At 40.5% G+C, this 20,728-nt stretch overlaps 1 protein-coding gene across 5 annotated transcripts in view; it reads right to left on the reverse strand.

The window, feature by feature from the left end:
• Positions 1-20,728, reverse strand: part of clcn5b (chloride channel, voltage-sensitive 5b) — a 151,371-nt gene that overhangs the window by 24,870 nt on the left and 105,773 nt on the right. For all 5 annotated transcript variants that reach the window (XM_072595097.1, XM_072595092.1, XM_072595093.1 and 2 more), the window contains 4 exons: positions 17,906-18,028; positions 15,217-15,423; positions 8,177-8,257; positions 6,678-7,223 (listed from right to left, as the gene is read on the reverse strand). In XM_072595097.1, coding sequence (XP_072451198.1) covers positions 6,678-7,223; positions 8,177-8,257; positions 15,217-15,423; positions 17,906-18,028 — 957 coding nt within the window. The remainder of the gene's footprint in view (positions 1-6,677; positions 7,224-8,176; positions 8,258-15,216; positions 15,424-17,905; positions 18,029-20,728) is intronic.

The following is a 20,728-nucleotide window of genomic DNA, read 5'->3' on the forward strand; positions in this document are numbered from 1 at the left end:
ACTTGGTTTTTCTGTTCAGTCAGAAATTTACCCTCTTATTTTGTTACATGTTCCAGTTGGATCCATAATTATGATGCTTTACAGCAATCTTTTATTTACTCATGTTTTAACTCAAGATTTCCATTATGTTATTCCAATTTCCATTTGAAGGTTTAATAAAATAAATATCCAAACCTACCTCTATTTGTTTGCTTCATCCATTTCAAAGTTTTCTATCTCCAATAGAACAAACTTAATTTCTATGATTATTAGCATTTAGGTTTTGTTCATTTGAATTATTTCTGTTGCACCTAACTACTTCTAAGTACTATAATGGGGAAGCAGTGGTAACATCATTGGACGAGTGATCCAGCATCCCAGGCTAATGTTCTTGGGACATTAGCCTGAAGCCCACCATGACTGATGGTAAAATTTGAACTCAATAATATCTGAATTAAAATCTAATCTAATGGTGACCATATTAATCACTGCTGGTTGTTGTAAACACGTCTGGTTTACTAGAGATATTTTTGGACAGAAAATCTGTCATCTTATATGTGGATCCAAATTCACAATAATGTGGTTGACTCCTATTGCATTTTGAAATAGTCTAGCAAGCTACTCAGTTGAATGGCATTTAGGGATGGTAAATAATGCTGGTCCAGCCAGTGACACTCACATTTGATAAACGAATAAGGACATACCTAAATGTGATTGGAACAAGATCCTGAAACTCTGGAACAAACAGAATTCCTCTTTGATAATATGAGACTTAAACTTCAAATAAAATTAACCACATCCATCCTGGGCTTCTGGTGATCTATGGGGAAGATCTGAAGGCTGGACAGAAGAGCACTGACGTGACCAGAAAATTCTGAAGAAAAAGAGGTGGGTGTTGAATACCAACTAACAATTGACCAGCCAAGAGGGTCCATAAACTTGGCTAGAATATTCCAAACTTCCCTGGTTGTAGGAAAGGAAATGCTTATATAATGTCCTCATTCAAAAAGAGAGAGATGCAGTAAGTCAGGAACTGTAGATTACTTAGTTTGACATTTGTTACTGGTAAATTGTTCGAATCAATTATTAAAAATATTTGGAATATTTGGAAAGGAAAAATACAATCCATAAGAAGAGTAAATTGTGTTTGACTAGAGCTCTTCAAAGATGCAGCAAGCAAGGTGGATAATTGGTATCCTGTAGATATGGTTTACCTGGGCTTCTCGAAAAAAATGGAAAGGTGCTGTACAAAGGTAATACACAAGGTAAGACCACAAGGTGTTAGAGGTAATTTATTAGCTTTGACAAAGGGTTTTCAGCTTGGCAAGATGTAACCAGTCGGGTGCAAAAGGATTGGGTCCTTGGGTATCACTATTTACTAACTTTTACTAACTTTTAATATTTAATAACTATTTTAATAACTTGAATGGTACAGAAATTATGATCAACTAAATAGTGAACTCCAGAGTGCTTCAATGCAGAGGCATCTGGGTGTCCTCATGCACTAATTGCAAAAACTATGATGGAGGTGCTGGTGTTGGACTGGAATGGACAAAGTTAAAAATCACGTAACACCAAGCTGTAGTGCAACAGGCTTACTTGGACAAGCTTTCAGAGCACTGCTCCTTAATCAGGTAGCGAGAGGGTCAGGATCATTGGACACAGAATTTATAGGGAAAGATCAAAGTGCCATACAACTCAGTCATAGAGATGTACAGCATGGAAAAAGACCTTTTGGTCCAACTCATCCATGCCGACCAGATATTTTAACCTAAACTAGCCTTATTTGGCCCATATCCCTTTAAACTCTTCCTATTCATATACCCATTCAGATGCCTCTTAAATGTTGTAATTGTACCAGCTGCCACCACTTCCTCTGGCAGCTCATTCCATACACGAACCACCCTGTGTGTGAAAAAGTTGTCCCTTACGTCCCTTTTAAAGCATTCGCCACTCATTCTAAGCCTATGCCCTCTAGTTTTGGACTCCCCCCACCCCAGGGAAAATACTTGTCTATTTATCATACTATCCATGCCCCTCATAATTTTGTAAACCTCTATAGATCATCCCTCAGCCTCTGACGTTGCAGGGAAAACAGCCCGAGTCTCTTCAGCCTCTCCCTATAGCTCAAACCCTCCAACCCTGGTAACATCCTTGTAAATCTTTTCTGAACCCTTTCAAGTTTCACAATATCTTTCCGATAGGAAGGAGACCAGAATTGCATGCAATATTCCAAAAGCGGCCTAACCAATGTCCTATACAGCCGCAACATGACCTCCCAACTGCTGTACTCAATGCTCTGACCAATAAAGAAAAGCATACCAAACGCCTTCTTCACTATCCTGTCTACCTGCAACTCTACTTTCAAGGAACTAAGAACTTGCACTCCAAGGTCTCTGTTCAGCAACATTCTCTAGGACCTTACCATTAAGTGTTTGTCAGTCCTACTCTGATTTGCTTTTCTAAAATGCAGCACCTCACATTTATCTAAATTAAATTCCATCTGCTACTTCTCAGGCCATTGGCCCATCTGATCAAGATCCCGCTGTACTCTGAGATAATCTTCATCGCTGTCCACTACACCTCCAATTTTGGCATAATCTGCAACTTATTAACTATACCTCCAATGTTCATATCCAAATTATTTATATAAATGATGAAAAGTAGTGGACCCAGCACCGATCCTTGTGGCACACCACTGGTCACAGGCCTCCAATGTGAAAAACAACCCTCTACAACTACCCTCTGTCTTCTACCTTCAAGCCAGTTCTGCATCCAGATGGCTAGTTCTCCCTTGTATTCCATGAGATCTAACCTTGCTAACCGGTCTCCCATGCGGAACCTTATTGAATGCCTTACTGAAGTCCATCTGGATCACATCCACTGCTCTGTCCTCAATCCTCTTTGTTATGTCTTCAAAAAAACTCAATTAAGTTTGTAAGAAATGATTTCCCACACCCAAAACCATGGTGACTATCCTTGATCAGTCCTTGCCTTTCCAAATATATGTAAATCCTGTCCCTCAGGATTCCTTCCAACAACTTGCGGGTGTTGTGGGTGGCATGGTGGCACAGTGGTTAGCACTGCTGCCTCACAGCACCAGAGACCTGGGTTCAGTTCCCACCTCAGGCCACTGACTGTATGGAGTTTGCACATTCTCCCAGTATCTGTGTGGGTTTCCTCCGGGTGCTCTGGTTTTCTCCCACAGTCCAAAAATGTGCAGGTTAGGTGAATTGGCTGAGCTAAATTGCCCATAGTGTTAGGTGAAAAGGTAAATGTAGGAGAATGGGGTTTGGGTGGGTTGTGCTTCGGTGGGTTGGTGTGGACTTGTTGGGCCGAAGGGCCTGTTTCCACACTGTATCTAACCTAATCTAATCTAAAACTTGCCTTGCACTGACATCAGGCTCACTGGTCAATAGTTCCCTGGCTGTTCCTGACCATCTTTCTTAAATAGTGGCACCACGTTAGCCAACCTCCAGTCTTCTGGCACCTCACCTGTGACTATCAATGATATGGATATCTCAGCAAGGGGCCCTGCAATCACTTCCCTAGCTTCCGACAAAGTTCTAGGTCCACCTGATCAAGTCCTGAGGATTTATCCACCTTTATGAATTTCAAAACATGCAGCACCTTCTCTTCTGCCAGCATCTATGTCACCATCTATTTCTCCACATTTTCTATCTTCCATGTCCTTCTCCACAGTAAACACTGTTGCAAAATACTTATTTAGTATCTCTCCCGTCTCCTGTAGCTCAAACATAGGCTGCCTAGCTGATCTTTGAGGGCTCCTATTCTCTTCCTAGTTGTCCTTAATGTATTTACAAAATGTCCTTAAACCTATTTGCCAAAACTATCTCACTCCCCTTTTTGCCCTCCTGATTTCCCTCTTCAGTATACTCCTACTGCTATATACTCTAAGGATTCACTCGACCTCTCCTGTCTATACCTGACATATGCTTCCTTCCTTTTCTTAACCAAAACCTCAGTTTCTTTACTCATCCAGCATTCCCTACATCTACCAGCATTTCCTTTCACCTTAACAGGAATAGATTGCCTCTGGATTCTTGTTATCTCATTTTTGAAGGTTTCCTATTTTCCAGTCATCCCTTTATCTGTGAACATCTGCCTTCAATCAGCTTTTGAAAGCTCTTGCCTAACCCGGTCAGAATTAGCCATCATTCAATTTAGAACTTCAACTTTTAGATCTGGTTTATCCCTTTCCATCACTATTTTAAAACTAATAGAATTATGGTTGCTAGCCCCAAAGTGCTCCAACACTGACACCTCAGTCACCTGCCCTGTCTTATTTCCCAAGCGCAAGTCAAGGTTTGCACCTTCTCTAGCGGGTACATCCATATACAGAATCATAAAACTGATGCAATGTATTGAGTGCATCAGATGTATAACACTTTAATCTTTTATTATAAATTCTGTGTCTTATGATCCTGCCCCACTACTTGCCTGATGAAGGAGCTAGTACTTCCAAATAAACCTGTTGGACTATAACCTGATGTTGTCTGATTTTTAACTTCGCAAAAAACCAGTATGCAAGTACAGCAGATAATGGAATTCTGCAATTTATTGCTAAAGGAATAGATGATAAAAGTACAGAAGTAACATCGTACCTGGAGAATTGCATACAGTTTTGGTTCACTCACATGAGGAGGAATGCAGTTGTGTTTGAGGCAGCTCACAGGAAGTTCAGGAGATGAAGAAAGGTTAAGCATCTTAGGCCTATACATTCTGGAGTTTAAGATTGAGAGGAGACATAATTGAGATACACAAGATGCTAAAGGAGATTGACAAAGTAGATACAAAGAAGACGTTGCCTTGTGTAGGGCAATCTAGAATGAGATGTCATAAGTTTTAGGATAAAGGGTAACAGGTTTAAAAAGAGATGAAGAGAAATTACTTTTCTGAGGGCTGTGAAACTGAAATTCACTACTCCAGAGTGTGATGAGTGCTGGGACATTGAGTAGATGGACAGGTTTTTCATTGACTAATGAGTTGAAGGGTTATGGAAAGTGGGCAGGAATGCGGAGTTGAAGCCAAGATGCAATCAGCCATGATCATATTAAATGGTGGAGCAGGCTAGAGAGGCTGAATTGCCTCATGTTGCTCTTACATTCTAAGATGTGGAACCATCTAATAGGTCTATATGTTATTGGTTCACAGAAAGATCCAATAAACAACAAGTTAAAAGACTAAATAATTCAGAATATTGAGTACAGGATTTGGAGGTCATATTGTGGTTGTACAGGGCATAGGTTAGACCGCTGTTGGAATATTGCATGCAATTCTGGTTTCTTTCCTATCGGAAAGATGTTGCGAAACTTGAAAGGGCTCTGAAAAGATTTACAAGGATGTTGCCAGTGTTGGAGAATTTGAGCTATAGGGAGAGGCTGAACAGGCTAGGGCTTTTTTCCTTGGAGTGTCGGAGCTGAGGGGTGATCGTATAGAAGTTTACAAAATTATGTGGGGCATGGGTAGGATAAATAGACAAAGTCTTTTCCCTGGGATGGGCATAGGATTAGGACGAGAGGGGAAAGATGTAAAAGAGACCTAAGGGGCAACCTTTTCACGCAGAAGATGGTATGTGTATGGAATGAGCTGCCAGAGGAAGTGGTGGAGGCTAGTACAATTACAACATTTAAAAGGCATTTGAATGGGTATATGAATAGGAAGGGTTTGGGGGGATATGGGCCGGGTGCTAACAGGTGGGACTGGATTGGGTTGGGATATCTGGTCGGCATGGATGGGTTGGACCGAAGGGTCTATTTCCATGCTGTATATCTCTATGACTCTATAACTTAAACTGGATGAGCGATAAGTACTGAATCTGATACCATTAAAATTATTGCTCTATTCTTCAAATAATAGCGCGTGATCTTGGACACTTATCTGAAGAGCCTGATTGGTCTTGGTTTATTACTTAACCAGACGAACATAATCTTTGACAGTGTAGCGCATCCCCAGTATTGGGATGGCTGAGCTCAGCTGTAAAATGTATGATCCTCATCATTACATTTTCCTGTTAATTGGCATGTGGACAAGGGGCAAACAAGTACCAGAGTTGCTACTTCTGATTAGTATCTTTAATAGGAATGCATAGGTGTGGATGTCAACTGTCAAATGCAGCACCTCACATTTATCTAAATTAAACTCCATCTGCTACTTCTCAGGCCATTGGCCCATCTGATCAAGATCCCGCTGTACTCTGAGATAATCTTCATCGCTGTCCACTACACCTCCAATTTTGGCATAATCTGCATCTTATTAGCTATACCTCCAATGTTCATATCCAAATTATTTATACAAATGATAAAAAGTAGTGGACCCAGCACCAATCCTTGTGGCACACCACTAATCACAGGCCTCCAATGTGAAAAACAACCCTCTACCACCACTCTGTCTTCTACCTTCAAGCCAGTTCTGCATCCAGATGGCTCGTTCTCCCTTGCATTCCATGATATCTAACCTTGCTAACCGGTCTCCCATGCAGAACCTTATCGAATGCCTTACTGAAGTCCATATAGATCACATCTACACTATAAACATTATTAATGTCACTTTTTACTTGCTCTGCTATGTATCATTTTTCAAATTTAAAATGCAATTAGTAAATCCATTCATACATCATTACCCCAGTATCTTTCAAGAATGTAAACATGTATTTGTCCTCAGGAATTTGTCCTTACCTTCATACCAAATGTGAATATTGTGATGAAAACTTTAAACACCAGCGCTAGAGCCAGCTGCCAAACTGCCATGTAGACACCTTTACCTGCCGCACGATCTGGCAAGTCATCAACGGCTTTGGTGCTATTGACATCGTTAATGTAATCGCAGAGTTGTGATGAATCCAAAAGTCCACAGTCATTGAACAACTCTGAAATGAGCCCACTGGTACTCATCTTAGTATAGTCATTAGGGAAAGCTAAAATACCAGTGATGGCAGTCACAACAAGGACCTCAAGAACTGGGTACTTCCCTAATTTGGTGGTCTTGCGTCTTCTGCACCAGGCAATGTTGGCACGAATAAAAAAAGCTCCCCATAATCCTCCAAAGATTCCCAAGAGGATGAAAGGGATTAATTCCAGCAAATGCCAGGGGCTGTGGAATTCTACATAGAACAGCACAAGACGACTATTCCCAAATGGATTAATAGACCGGAGTGTGAAGGCTGCAACCAATGCAGCAAAAAATGATCTCCATAAAGTCTTCAGAGGGAAGTAATAGCTGACCTGGAGGGGAAACAGAAGTGTAATCAAAGATATAGTTATCTAGCCTTTTGGAACAATTACACAACCAGTGTCAATCTTTGCAGTACCCTTTTTAATGTTTGGCAATTATTTAACTAATTCAACAATGTGCTCCAAAAAGAAAGGTTTTGCACCTTCTGACTGCACTTATGTTAGCTTACATATACAACAAGGTTATCTCTGATGTTAAGTTAATATAATTTGTGGTCCTATAGGTTGGAACCATTTATCCATTCTTGAGGATGATCACTGTTAAAATTTCCAAAGAGAAAAATTAACTCTGGACTGATTGGTCAGGAGAGCACAGAATATCCACTTTAATACAACCATACATTCTAAATTTGGCTAACAGTTATGTTTCAAAGACAGGGCGCCTATATTTCCACAAGACCTGATGTTATGGTGATCAATGTATTTGAATATTGACTCCTTTAGTGTTTAATCTGTCACTGTGTAGGAACACTTCTGCAGCCATATATAAATATTGAAAGATGAATGCTAAAACCAAAGGAATGCATTCACTAACTGTTTTGGAAAAACTGATAATTAATTCAATGTGCATTATCTTTGACAGACTGCATTCAATACTTAATAAATAAAATATCTTAACGTAAACATAAAAAAGTGCCCAAAATAAATTCCTTCCAATAAATTGTCTGGTAAAAAGAAAAATAGAAATCAATTGACTAGATTAAACCCAGAAAACAGTTTCAGAAAACAAGTGCCAGAATGATTCCAGCTTGGCTGGGTAAACAGCATACACAGGAGTCCAAGTTCTATCCAATACGCCCAGCAATTCTCAGGGCAATGTTCAGTGATAACCTTGGTGAATTTCTCCTATCATCCCAGCAGTATAAACCTGTACTGTTGCCTGATTATTAAAAGTTCTTGTTGTCCAATTTTGTTAAAAATTAAGTTATGACAAAATCTCCTACCTCTTCAAGGCTAAACAAAACTCCCCCGATGGGGGCACCAAAAGCAACAGAGACACCTGCTGCTGAAGCTGCTGACAGTACCTGGAAAACAAAGTCAATGAAGGTGAGATTATGCAGAGTTTGGCAAACAAAGACGGCACACTTACATTGTGCATGTGTAGTGGAATTCAAACAGCTAATGGAAGCTTAATGTGCTGCTTTGAGGTCAAAGATCTGAGGTACTACTGGAACTATGTAATTATTATTCAGGGAGATGAGAGAGCATCAACATATTGAAATTGGGGTAGAGTTGAAAATTCAGATAAAAATGATAATTTATATTCTATGTCTGTATTCTTCAAGAATGGGTGGAAATCGCACACCACCTGTCTAAATGTGCATTGTTTCTTTGTTACATTTGGCTATAATGAAGGAAGGCCAAGTACTAGTCTTAGTAAAGTATTTGTAAAGTAAAGCTTTGCAATACAGTTCAGTTATTTGCAATGCAGACTTGAAATTTTCTTAATTTTTCTGGAGATAGTAATTGTATCCGCGTGTAAAATGAATTCATAAATCACATAGAAGACTCCACATCTGGCCACAATCTGATCTCATTTTCTATCATTGCTTCTCTCTTACCCTCAGGAATTAGGATTCTAAACCTACACAAATGTTTCATCAGTTTGTTCCCATGGAGCTTAATTATCATTCTTTCGACATGCTAATTTTTCCATTATGAACTAGATCAGAACTTATCCTCAATGCACAACTCCTTTGCAATTAATTTTTTTAAAATCCTTATTTCCCTTGGCACACTTCTTTATAGCATATCCTGTGTTCTGAATACTTTTTAGTAAAGCTGTGTTCATTAAAATGAGTGGTAGCGGTAGTGCCAAATTGATTATGGCCACTTTTCTCAACAAGTAGCAGCATTGAGTATTCTTTGTTCAGCAAAAATAACTAAATTTGTTTTATTCTGCATCTTCATTCCCACCTTTGTAGCATTACTTACAAATGAGCACACGTGTCAACCACACGCTAACTGCAGAGAGACATTATATTTCCCACAAATCATCCTTGTGGCCTGAATGAAAGTATTCATTAGTGACTTTTGAGAAGATTTGTAGCTTTAGTGTTTAATCTGTCACTGTGTAGGAACACTTCTGCAGCCATATATAATATTGAAAGATGAATGCTAAAACCAAAGGAATATATTCACTAGCTATTTTGGAAAAACTGATAATTAATTCAATGTGCATTATCTTTGACAGACTGCATTCAATACTTAATAAATAAAACAATATATCTTAACATAAACATCAACATTGTGGATGTAGGTTTGCACGCTGAGCTGGGAGGTTCGTTTTCAGATGTTTCATCACCATACAAAGTGACAGAGTGATAGAGATGTACAGCATAGAAACAGACCCTTCGGTCCAACTTGTCCACGCCGACCAGATATCCCAACCCAATCTAGTCCCACCTGTCAGCACCCGGCCCATATCCCCCCAAACCGTTCCTATTCATATACCCATCCAAATGCCTCTTAAATGTTGCAATTGTACCAGCCTCCACCACATCCTCTGGCAGCTCATTCCATACACGTACCACTCTGCGTGAAAAGGTTGCCCCTTAGGTCTCTTTTATATCTTTCCCCTGTCACCCTAAACCTATGCCCTCTAGTTCTGGACTCCCTGATCCCAGGGAAAAGACTTTGTCTATTTACCCTATCCATACCCCTCATAATTTTATAAACCTCTATAAGGTCACCCCTCAGCCTCTGATGCTCCAGGGAAAACAGCCCCAGCCAGTTCAGCCTCTCCCTACAGCTCAAATCCTCCAACCCTAGCAACATCCTTGTAAATCTTTTCTGAACCCTTTCAAGTTTTACAACATCTTTCCGATAGGAAGGAGACCAGAATTGCATGCAATATTCCAACAGTGGCCTAACCAATGTCCTGTACAGCCGCAACATGACCTCCCAACTCTTGTACTCAATACTCTGACCAACAATGGAAAGCATACCAAACGCCTCCTTCACTATCCTATCTACCTGCGACTCCACTTTCAAGGAGCTATGAACTTGCACTCCAAGGTCTCTTTGTTCAGCAACACTCCCTGGGACCTTACCATAAGTCCTGTTAAGAGTTGCTTTCCCAAAATGCAGCACCTCACATTTATCTGAATTAAACTCCAGCTGCCACTTCTCAGCCCATTTGCCCATCTGGTCCAGATCCTGTTATAATCTGAGGTACCCTCTTCGCTGTCCAATACACCTCCAATTTTGGTGTCATCTGCAAACTTACTAACTGTACCTCTTATGCAAGGTTTGTGAAGGTTTGTAGCTCAGGTTGAGGTTTAGGGTGTAGGTTTGCTCGCTGAGCTGTAGGTTTGACATCCAGACGTTTCATTACCTGGCTAGGTAACATCATCAATGGTGACCTCTAAGTGAAGGGCTTCACTTGGAGATTGCCACTGATGATGTTACCTAGCCAGGTAATGAAACGTCTGGATATCAAACCTACAGCTCAGCGAGCAAACCTACACCGCCCCCCCCACCCCATCTCCTATGCTCGCATCCAAATCATTTATGTAAATGACAAAAAGTAGAGGACCCCAGCACCGATCCTTGTGGCACTCCACTGGTCACAGGCCTCCAGTCTGAAAAACAACCCTCCACCACCCTCTGTTTTCTACCTTTGAGCCAGTTCTGTATCCAAATGGCTAGTTCTCCCTTTATTCCAGGAGATCTAACCTTACTAATCAGTATCCCATGGGGAACCTTGTCGAACGCCTTACTGAAGTCCATATAGATCACATCTACTGCTCTGCCCTCATCAATCCTCTTTGTTACTTTCTCAAAAAACTCAATCAAGTTTGAGAGACATGATTTCCCAAGCACATAGCCATGTTGACTATCCCTAATCAGTCCTTGCCTTTCCAAATACGCATACATCCTATCCCTCAGGATTCCCTCCAACAACTTGCCCACCACTGAGGTCAGGCTCACCGGTCTATCATTCCCTGGCTTGTCTTTACCACCCTTCTTAAACAATGGCACCACGTTTTCCAACCTCCAGTCTTCCGACACCTCACCTGTGACTATCAATGATACAAATATCTCAGCAATAGACCCAGCAATCACTTCTCTCGCTTCCCACAGAGTTCTCGGGTACACCTGATCAGGTCCTGGGGATTTATCTACCTTTAACTGTTTCAAGACATCCAGCACTTCCTCCTCTGTAATCTGGAAATTTTGCAAGATGTCACCATCTATTTCCCCACAGTCTATATCTTCCATATCCTTTTCCACAGTAAATACTGATGTAAAATATTTGCTTAGTATCTCCCCCATTTTCTGTGGCTCCACACAAAGGCTGCCTTGCTGATCTTTGAGGGGCCCTATTCTCTCCCTAGTTACCCTTTTGTCCTTAATATATTTGTAAAAACTCTTTGGATTCTCCTTAATTCTATTTGCCAATGCCATCTCAGGTCCCCTTTTGGCCCTCCTGATTTCCCTCTTAAATATACTCCAACTTCCTTTATACACTTCTAAGGATTCACTCAAATCTATCCTGTCTATACCTGACATATGCTTCCTTCTTTTCCTTAACCAAACCCTCAATTTCTTTCGTCAACCAACATTCCCTATACCTACCAGCCTTCCCTTTGACCCTGACAGGAATATACTTTCTCTGGATTCTCGTTATCTCATTTCTGAAGGCTTCCCATTTTCCATCCATTCCTTTACCTGCGAACATCTGCCACCAATCAGCTGTCAAAAGTTCTTGCCTAATACCGTCAAAATTGGCCTTTCTCCAATTTAGAACTTCAACTTTTAAATCTGGTCTATCCTTTTCCATCACGATTTTAAAACAAATAGAATTATGGTCGCTGGCCCCAAAATGCTCCCCCACTGACACCTCAGTCACCTGCCCTGCCTTATTTCCCAAGAGTAGGTCAAGATTTGCACCTTCTCTAGTAGGTACATCCACATACTGAATCAGAAAGTTGTCTTGTACACACTTAAGAAATTCCTCTCCATCCAAACCTTTAACACTATAGCAGTCCCAGTCGATGTTTGGAAATTTAAAATCCCCGACCATAACTACCCTATTGTTCTTACAAATAACTGAGAACTCCTTGCAAGTTTGTTTCTCAATTCCCCACTGACTATTGGGGGGGTCTATAATACAATCCCAATAAGGTGATCATCCTTTCCTTATTTCTCAGTTCCACCCAAATAACTTCCCTGGATGTATTTCCGGGAATATCTTCCCTCAGCTCAGCTGTAATGCTATCCCTTATCAAAAACACCACTCCCCCTCCTCTCTTGCCTCCCTTTCTATCCTTCCTGTAGCATTTGTATCCTGGAACATTAAGCTGCCAGTCTTGCCCATCCCTGAGCCATGTTTCTGTAACTGCTATGATATCCCAGTCCCATGTTCCTAACCATGCCCTGAGTTCATCTGCCTTCCTTGTTAGACCCCTTGCATTGAAATAAATGCAGATTAATTTATTCGTCCTACCTTGTCCCTGCCTGCCCTGACTGTTTGACTTGCTTCTGTTCTCAACTGTACCAGTCTCAGATTGATCTCTTTCCTCACTATCTCCCTGGGTCCCACCACCCCACCTTACTAGTTTAAATCCTCCCAAGCAGTTCTAGCAAATTTCCCTGCCTGTATATTAGTCCCCTTCCAATTTAGGTGCAATCCGTCCTTCTTGTACAGGCCACTTCTACTCCAAAAGAGATTCCAATGATCCAGAAATGTATATCCTTCTCCTATACACCAGCTCCTCAGCCATGCATTCATTTGCTCTATCCTCCTATACCTGTCCCCACTAGCTCATAGCACTGGGAGTAATCCAGATATTACTACCTTTGAGGACCTTTTTAAATTTCTGCCCAACTCTCTGTAATCTCCCTTCAGAATCTCAACCTTTTCCCTTCCTATATTGTTGGTTCCAATGTGGACAATGACGTCTTGCTGGGCCGTCTCCCCTGTGAGAACATTCTGCACCCTCTCTGACACATCCTTGATTCTGGCATCAGGGAAACAACACACCATTCTGCTTTTTCTCTGCTGGCCACAGAAACGTCTGTCTGTACCTCAGACTACAGAATCCTCAACACAATTGATCTCTTGGAAGCCGACGTCCCCCTCGTTGCATTAGAGCCAGTCTCAATACCAGAAACTTGGCTGTTCGTGCTACGTTCCCAGGAGAATCCAGCACCCCCTACATTTTCCAAAATAGCATACCTGTTTGAAATGGGTATATTCACAAAAGACTCCTGCTCTTGGTGCCGAACTCTCTTACCCTTCCTGGAGTTAACCCATCTATGTGACTATATCTGAGACTTTCCCTCCTTCCTATTACTGCCATCGATCACATACTGTTGCTGTTGCAAATTCCTCATCGCTTCTATTTGTCTCTCCAACCGATCCACTTGATCTGATAAGATTCACATCCAACAGCATTTATGGCAGATATAATCCGCAGTAACTCAAACTCTCTTTAAATTCCCACATCTGACAAGAAGTACATATCACTGCAAAGGCCATTTTTACTCCTTCACAATCTACAGAAAATAACACCGTCTTATTTCTCTACAAAACACTGCACCAGGTTAAATTAAGAACTATGGCTTATATTTTAAGTTTAGTCAAGAGACTTATCTCCAAAAACACAATCAAGAAAGAACCCACTGCACTCATTAATACAGCCTTTCCCTTGGACAGACTTAAAACAACAATTAACTTATCTAATTCTGTGTTGTGAACTTCGCCCAAACCGGTTCCTCCAAGATTAGTTGTGAAATTCACTGTTTGTTAATTTTCCCAGATGTACTCCGACGTCCAGTGACACATGAATTCAAAAACAGCAAAGGCAGTAACTGTACTCTCACTCTCCTCACCATATGCATCTTCAGTGAGCCTCCGGATGACGGACTGGTGGTGTAGCCTGTTTTCTATTTATGTGTTTGGGTTTCCTTGGATTGGTGATGTCATTTCCTGTTCTTTGTTGGATCCAACCATAACTATCAACAAACACATTGACTTGGATCCCATTTACCATCAGCTGAGAAAAAGAACAGGAAATGACATCGCGACCAGAAATGATGTCACCACAGGAAAAGACATCACCAACTCAATGAAACCCAAACACATAAATAGAAAGCATGCTACACCACCAGAGCTTCATCCAGAGGCTCACTGAAAATGTTACCTAGTATAGTGATGAAACATCTGAAAACAAACCTTCCAGCTCAGTGAGCAAACCTATATCCTGAAAATACTCATACATTGCTCAATAGTTGATAGCTCTAAATTGGAGCCAAATCCACATAGAACAGCCACATTGGTCAAATTAAATAGGATTCTTGATACCTACTGTGTCAAAATATCCAGGGAAGTGACTTTTTTCCTGAATAGAACATATTTGCAGGTTTTCAACTTAAATTGGGAAATAAGACCTCCAACTTTACAGTAATAGCTACTCAAGTATTAGGTGTTATGGCTGCAATAATAGATCACACCTTTTTTCATAACTTTTGATAAAGTTACTAAGTTTTACACGGGTGGTCTTCACTCTTTTCCAATATTTTGGACATCTTCCAATATTCAGGAAAAAACACAAATTTGCTGAGACACATGGATATAACATACAATTTGCCTTTCTTATCTCTAGAATTTACTTTTCCAATGTTTATCTGACTTTGCTTCAAGTTCATCCTCAAAAATTTACAGGTATTTCCAAATTCTATCCTAATGTGCAACACATCCCACTCAAGAATTACTCTTGCTTTTGTTGAATTAATTACTCCCAGTCACCCAATGTCCAACATGTAAAATTCTCACCTTAATATGCAATTTTTTTCAAAATTCTCATCTTTCACTAAAAGTACTACAGTTCTCCTTGTTTGTTATATTTCTAGGATTCAATGTTTAGCATATTTTTTTCATTTTTGCCAGATGATTAGCAACTCTGTACTAATCTGTTTAGGATGAACACTGTATCATAGGTGCTATAATACTAATTACATGTCAGTATCCACTTACCTCTCTCCTTTTAGCTTCATTTTTTCTATATTTTGTACACAAATGACAAACAAAATTGCCGCAGCAGCAGGCCACATGTACTAGAGGACCTTCCTTTCCCAGGCTGAGGCCTGAAGACACAGCCAAAACCAGGGTAACAGTCTTTATGATCAGAGTCCACTTTCCTAGATAGCCCCTAATGATAAAGCCACTTAATATGGTTTTAATCTGGAAGTAAATGACAGAACAGTTGTAAACATTATTAAGTTTTGAAAGTTCAAATATGTGTAAAGTTCTTAAAGAACACAAGTTGTCCACTGTAAAACCTTATTAGCAGCCAATAAATTAAAGGCTCAGAATTTAGCTGACTAAGGAGACAATGGAGTTGGCCTTGAGCAATCCAACCTGGTACAAAATGGGAAAGTAGCACTCCTAAATTGTGCACAGTGACTTACAGCCATGCCCTCGATCTGGTTATCCCTATCCTCCTCAGGGCCTGCTAAGTAACTAAGTGTCCACCTTAACCAGGCTCTTACAATTTGAATATACACATTGTTGTCTTATGACATATATAGGTCCCTGATTATTACTTCAGGCCAACACGCAGAGGGTCCGTGCTGACTCCACGCATTCACTGGCTGACAAGTCAAGCAGCAATCCATTATTACGTCAAGCCTTGAATGTTAGAGGCATTATGCCAGGAATTGCTAATTTCATTTTTGGTCTGCTGGCATCATATCACCTGGTGGGGCTGTATGGCAAGTTATTTTTACCCATGTTCGAGGTCATACAGGGGATGCTACTGCATGTATTCATGTCAATGGTGGGCATTCTCAATCTATCAAGATAAGTTTAGTAGTGCAATGATAAAGAATCTTGCAGCCACAGCCTTTTTTGGGGTAATCATTAAGCAAATATTATGGTATTTTTGAACTTTCACAAAGCGTTTGACAAAGTCCCTACATAAGAGATTATTGTGCAAGATTAAAGTGGGGGGATGGAGTGGGGGGGGGGTGCGTGGAGTGCATTGAAATGGATAGAAAATTAGTTCGCAGAGAGGAAACAAAGCAGCGATAAATGGGTCCCTTTCAAATTGGCAGGCAGTAACTACTGGGGTGCCATGGGGATCAGTGCTAAGTCTCCAGTTATTCAGAATATACATTAATGATTTGGATAAGGGGACAAAATCTGACATCTCAAAGTTTGCAGATGATACCAAGTTGGGTGGGAGGATGAACTGTTAGGAGGATGCAGCAATGCTTCAGCATGATCTGGACAGGTTGGACGAGTGTGAAAATCAATGGCAGATGCAGTATAATTTGGATAAATGTGTGGTTATTCACTTTGGAAGCAAAAACAAGATGGTAGATTACTACACGAATGGCTGTAAATTGGGAGAGGGGAGTGTGCAGTGGGATGTGGGTGTCCTTGTGCACCAGTCACTGAAGGTAGATATGCAGGTGCAACAGGTGGTAAAGAAGGCAAATGGTATGTTGAGGTTTTGAGTACAGAAGCAGAAATATGTTGTTGCAGTTATATAGGCCTTGGTGGGGTCACACTTAGACTACTCCGTGCAGTTCTGGTTTCCTTTTCGGAGGAAGGATGCTCTTGTTCTCAAGGGAATGCAGCAAAAGTTTACCAGGCTGATTCCGGGGATGGTAGCACTGATGTATGAGGAGAGGCTGGGTTTGTTTTCACTGGAGTTCAGGCGAGTGAGGGTGCATCTCAAAGAGACTTATAAAATTCTAACAAGACTAGACAGGTGGTGCCCGATGGTGGGTGCATCTAGAACAAGGGGTCACAGTCTAAGGATTCGGGGTAGTCCATTTAGGATGGAGATGAGGAGACATTTCTTCACCCAAAGAGTGGTGGGCCTGAGGAATTCATTGCCACAGGAAGTTGTTCATGTCAAAACATTGAATGTATTCAAGGGATATAGAACTCGGCATGAATGGGACCAAAGTTTGTGGGGAGAAAGTAGGATTGGGCTACTGATTTGGACGATCAGCTATGATTGTGATGAATGGTGGAGCAGGCTCGAACGGCTGAATGGCCTCCTCCTGCTCCTATCTTCTATGTAGATAATAATTTGGTGGCACAGAACTTGAACATTGTTGAAAAAGATACAGAGTGTTGAAGCTTTCCATATTACATTAGCAGGACAATTCAGAAGAATACCAGTACAGAGGAAAACCAACATTTGAGAATGCTTTGTTGATTGGTTGGCAAATGGATGCACTGTTAGAAGCACTGTGATAGAGAATGCAGCACTTAACGATGATTGTCTGTTAACTGTCAGGCTTTGTTTAGAATTCAAATCAGATTGATAAACACTTTATGGCCAGGGTATTGTCTTGAGAAATGACTGAAAGTCACCTATTATCTGCAGAAGGGTCACTGGACCTGAAGCATTAACTCTATTTTCTATCCACGTATACTGCTAGGATTGCTGAGTTTTTCCAGTAATTTGTTTTTGTCTGACATATTTTGTTGAGTTGAAATAGGCACAGAATGTCAGTCAGGCTCACTGTGTGGCACACTTTCGCGTACTAGAATTTGTATTTTAAGCTTTGTGATTACTATTTTTGAGACAATAGCATTAGGGGACAAAACAAAACTACAGAATCATTTTAAGTATGCCTATTAGTTCTAACATTGTGCTAGCTGTAGAAGAAATCTCAAATTCCCGAAAACTAAACTTGAGGCTTACCTCTGGAATTCCAGATCCACAAGCATAAGGTGCAAATACACGGACCAAAGCCACAGCCAGGAAAGCGAAAGCCATAGCCCAGCTAATATATATGAAGTAATTCAATATATATGCACCAGCTCCCTGGAACATTTAACACAACATAAATATTATAATTCATATCTATGCATAATAGGACATTGACAGTAAAGAAAAATCATTTAAAATTTACATTAAAATTTCAGTTACTTAATGATGTGAAGGAGCCGGTGTTGGACTCGGCTTCTTGTAGCAGGACCATAAGACACAGAATTTATAGCAAAAGATTACAGTGTCATGCAAGTAACATGATATATTTAACAAACTTCGATTGTTGTTAAGTCCTTCATCTTTTGGAATGGGTTACAGGTTTCAGTTCATTAATATGTAAATCCCAGAACTACCTTTAAGTCACATTCTCAAGATAAGTTAAGATTTTATAAAAAAAGGTGACATCTCAGTTCAGGCAATGCATTAAAGGTGTGAGTTCAGAGTCTGACTGTATCCCAATCTTGACTCAGAATGGTTCTATTTCCAAAATGTTATACGGATTGACTGTCTGCATTGCCTGCCTACCGGTTGTGTAATTTTTGAGCAAAATAGAATGTATCTGTAAACAGAATTCTGCAAACACAAATTCACCCCATGTGTGAGCATATGCCGGAGGGGTGGGGGGAGAGAGAGAGAGATATGCCGGGGGGTGGGGGGGGAGAGAGAGAGATGTGAGTGCAAGCTTGTAAAATGTGTGTGTGTATACAACTGTGATGGGGTCCGTGCTTGGGTGAAAGTGTGCGTGTGTGCAAGAATGTGTGTGTGGGTGAGTGAGTGAGTGAGTGAGTGAGTGAGAGAGACAGAGAGAGAGAGAGATGGATAGAGAGAGAGAGAGAAAGATAAATAGAGAGATAGATACATAGATAAATAGAGAGAGAGAGCACGCCATGTGAGTGAGTGTGTGAGCTTGTAAAGTGTATGTGTACAAGTGTGTGAGAGAGAGAGAGAATAGTGTAGTTTGTCGCAGTTGCAGTCAGGGAACACTTTAGCTGTCAGGGACATTCGGTCTCAGATCTTCGGGTGAGCATCCTCCAAGGTGGACTTTGGGACAGGCAGCAACGCAGAATGGCCAATAGCCATGTTCGGTACCCATGAAGATGGCTTCAACTAGGACCTTGGATTCATGTCACAGTCCAGATGACCCCACTACACTATTTTCTCTCTCTCTCTCTCTCCCTCACTCTCACACACACACACTCTCTCTCTCTCGCACATGCGCACACATATAAATCTATGGGGTGAATTTGTACTGGCAGAATTATATTTACAGATACATTCTATTTTGCTCAAAAAATACAGAACCGGTAGGCAGGCAATGCAGACAGTCAATCCATACAATATTTTGTAAATTCCTTTTTGGAAATAGAACCACTTTGAGTCAAGATTGGGATACAGACAGACTCTGACCTCACATCTTTAATGCATTGTCCGAGCTGTGATGTCACCTTTTTTTAATAAAACCTTAACTTGAGAGAATGTGACTTAAAAGTAGTTCTGCGATTTATATATTAATGAACTGAAATCTGTGACCCATTCTAAAAAATGAAAGACTTAACAACAATTGAAGTTTGTTAAATATATCATTTTACTTGCATGACACTGTAATCTTTTACTATAAATTCTGTGTCTTATGGTCCTGCTACACAACCACCTGAAGAAGAATGGCACAGCAGCTCAGTGGTTAGCACTGCTGCCTCACAGCACCAGGGACCAGGGTTCGATTCCAGCCTTGGGGGACTGTCTGTGTGGAGTTTACACATTCTCTCTGTGTCTGTGTGGGGTTTCTCCGGGTAGGCATTTAATTCTCTTGAGGAAGAGCTTCAACATATTCTTCAGAAACATTATTCTATTCACACATGCGTGTTTCTGAAATCTTTAATACCAATTCAAAGATGTGCAGGCTAGGTGAATTGGCCATGCTAAATTGCCCATAGCGTAAGTTATTAGTCAGCTGTAAATGTAGGGGAATTGGTCTGGGTGGGTTACTCTTTGGAAGATCAGTGTTGGGCCGAGGGGGTCTGTTTCCACACTGTAGGGATATTTTTTAAAAAAGGAGCGGCTCTCTGAAAGCTCGTGCTTCCAAATAAACCTGTTGGACTATAATATGGTGTTGTGTGATTTGTAACTCAGTTAATTTGGTCAGAGAACATTTGGTAAAATTTGAAGTATTTCCAGAACCTATTCATTACATGAACATATAACAATAGCTAATCATTGCATTTCTTGCAAAGAACATTCCTGAAGCATACTGTATGGACTCCTTATTCAACTGTAGCATTTTCCATTCACGTTTACTTAATTTACTCAAAATTTAACATGAACTGTTTTTGTTACAGTGTAAAATCACATATGAAGGTGATATTTTGAAAATCTTTGCGTTGTTGTAACAAATTAGGCACAATCCATATCACTGAATTGTCAGGCACATTAAGCCAGTGTGGTGACTTCTTGCTCCAGCCAGTCATTATTGTATTAATCTTCCAGATTTACCCACCAATTCAGGATTGTTTGTAATAAGGCATCTACACAGAACTGCTATGTTATGGCTCAGAGACTTCTCATCTTGAACTTGTGGAGTAATTTTTCCAGTGCAAAAAGTCACCGGTAGCCATTTAATTCTCTTCAACATATTCTTCAGAAACATTATTCTATTCACACATGCGTGTTTCTGAAATGTTTAATACTATTACAGGAAATATTTAGTGAGAACAAGGCATGTACACCAAAGTCTTTACTATCTCTTCATTTTCAGCA

Source organism: Chiloscyllium punctatum, chromosome 25 (genome assembly GCF_047496795.1).
Source record: "Chiloscyllium punctatum isolate Juve2018m chromosome 25, sChiPun1.3, whole genome shotgun sequence".
NCBI lineage: Eukaryota > Metazoa > Chordata > Chondrichthyes > Orectolobiformes > Hemiscylliidae > Chiloscyllium > Chiloscyllium punctatum.